Source organism: Merops nubicus, unplaced genomic scaffold (assembly GCF_000691845.1).
Source record: "Merops nubicus isolate BGI_N331 unplaced genomic scaffold, ASM69184v1 scaffold27888, whole genome shotgun sequence".
NCBI classification, from domain to species: domain Eukaryota; kingdom Metazoa; phylum Chordata; class Aves; order Coraciiformes; family Meropidae; genus Merops; species Merops nubicus.
The window spans coordinates 5,768-6,008 of NW_008628126.1; the positions used below are offsets into that span (position 1 = coordinate 5,768).

A 241-nucleotide genomic window follows, 5' to 3' on the forward strand; every position below is an offset into this window, starting at 1 on the left:
CTGTAGACACGGAGCTCGGTGCTGTTCTCGCCCTCGCCGTGGCTGACCGACCGCGCCTGGCACACGAAAATCTTGGCGTCCTGCGTGGTCACCCTGCTGATGGAGAGGGCCCCGTCCTCCCCCACCGACAGGCGCCCGCTGTAGTCGGGGTTCTCCTCCAGGAGCTCCCTGCCCGTGACTTGGCACAGCCACACCCGGTTGTTGCGGTCCATCTGCAAGGCGAGGAGTTGAGGCCAGGCTG

General features: G+C 66.8%; 1 protein-coding gene across 1 annotated transcript in view; it reads right to left on the bottom strand.

Annotated features, from left to right (window-relative positions):
• MCAM (melanoma cell adhesion molecule) overlaps positions 1-241 on the bottom strand; it is a gene marked incomplete at its 5' end in the record, with an annotated part of 5,377 nt that overhangs the window by 4,833 nt on the left and 303 nt on the right. The window contains one exon of the mRNA XM_008946582.1: positions 9-212. Coding sequence (XP_008944830.1) covers positions 9-212 — 204 coding nt within the window. The remainder of the gene's footprint in view (positions 1-8; positions 213-241) is intronic.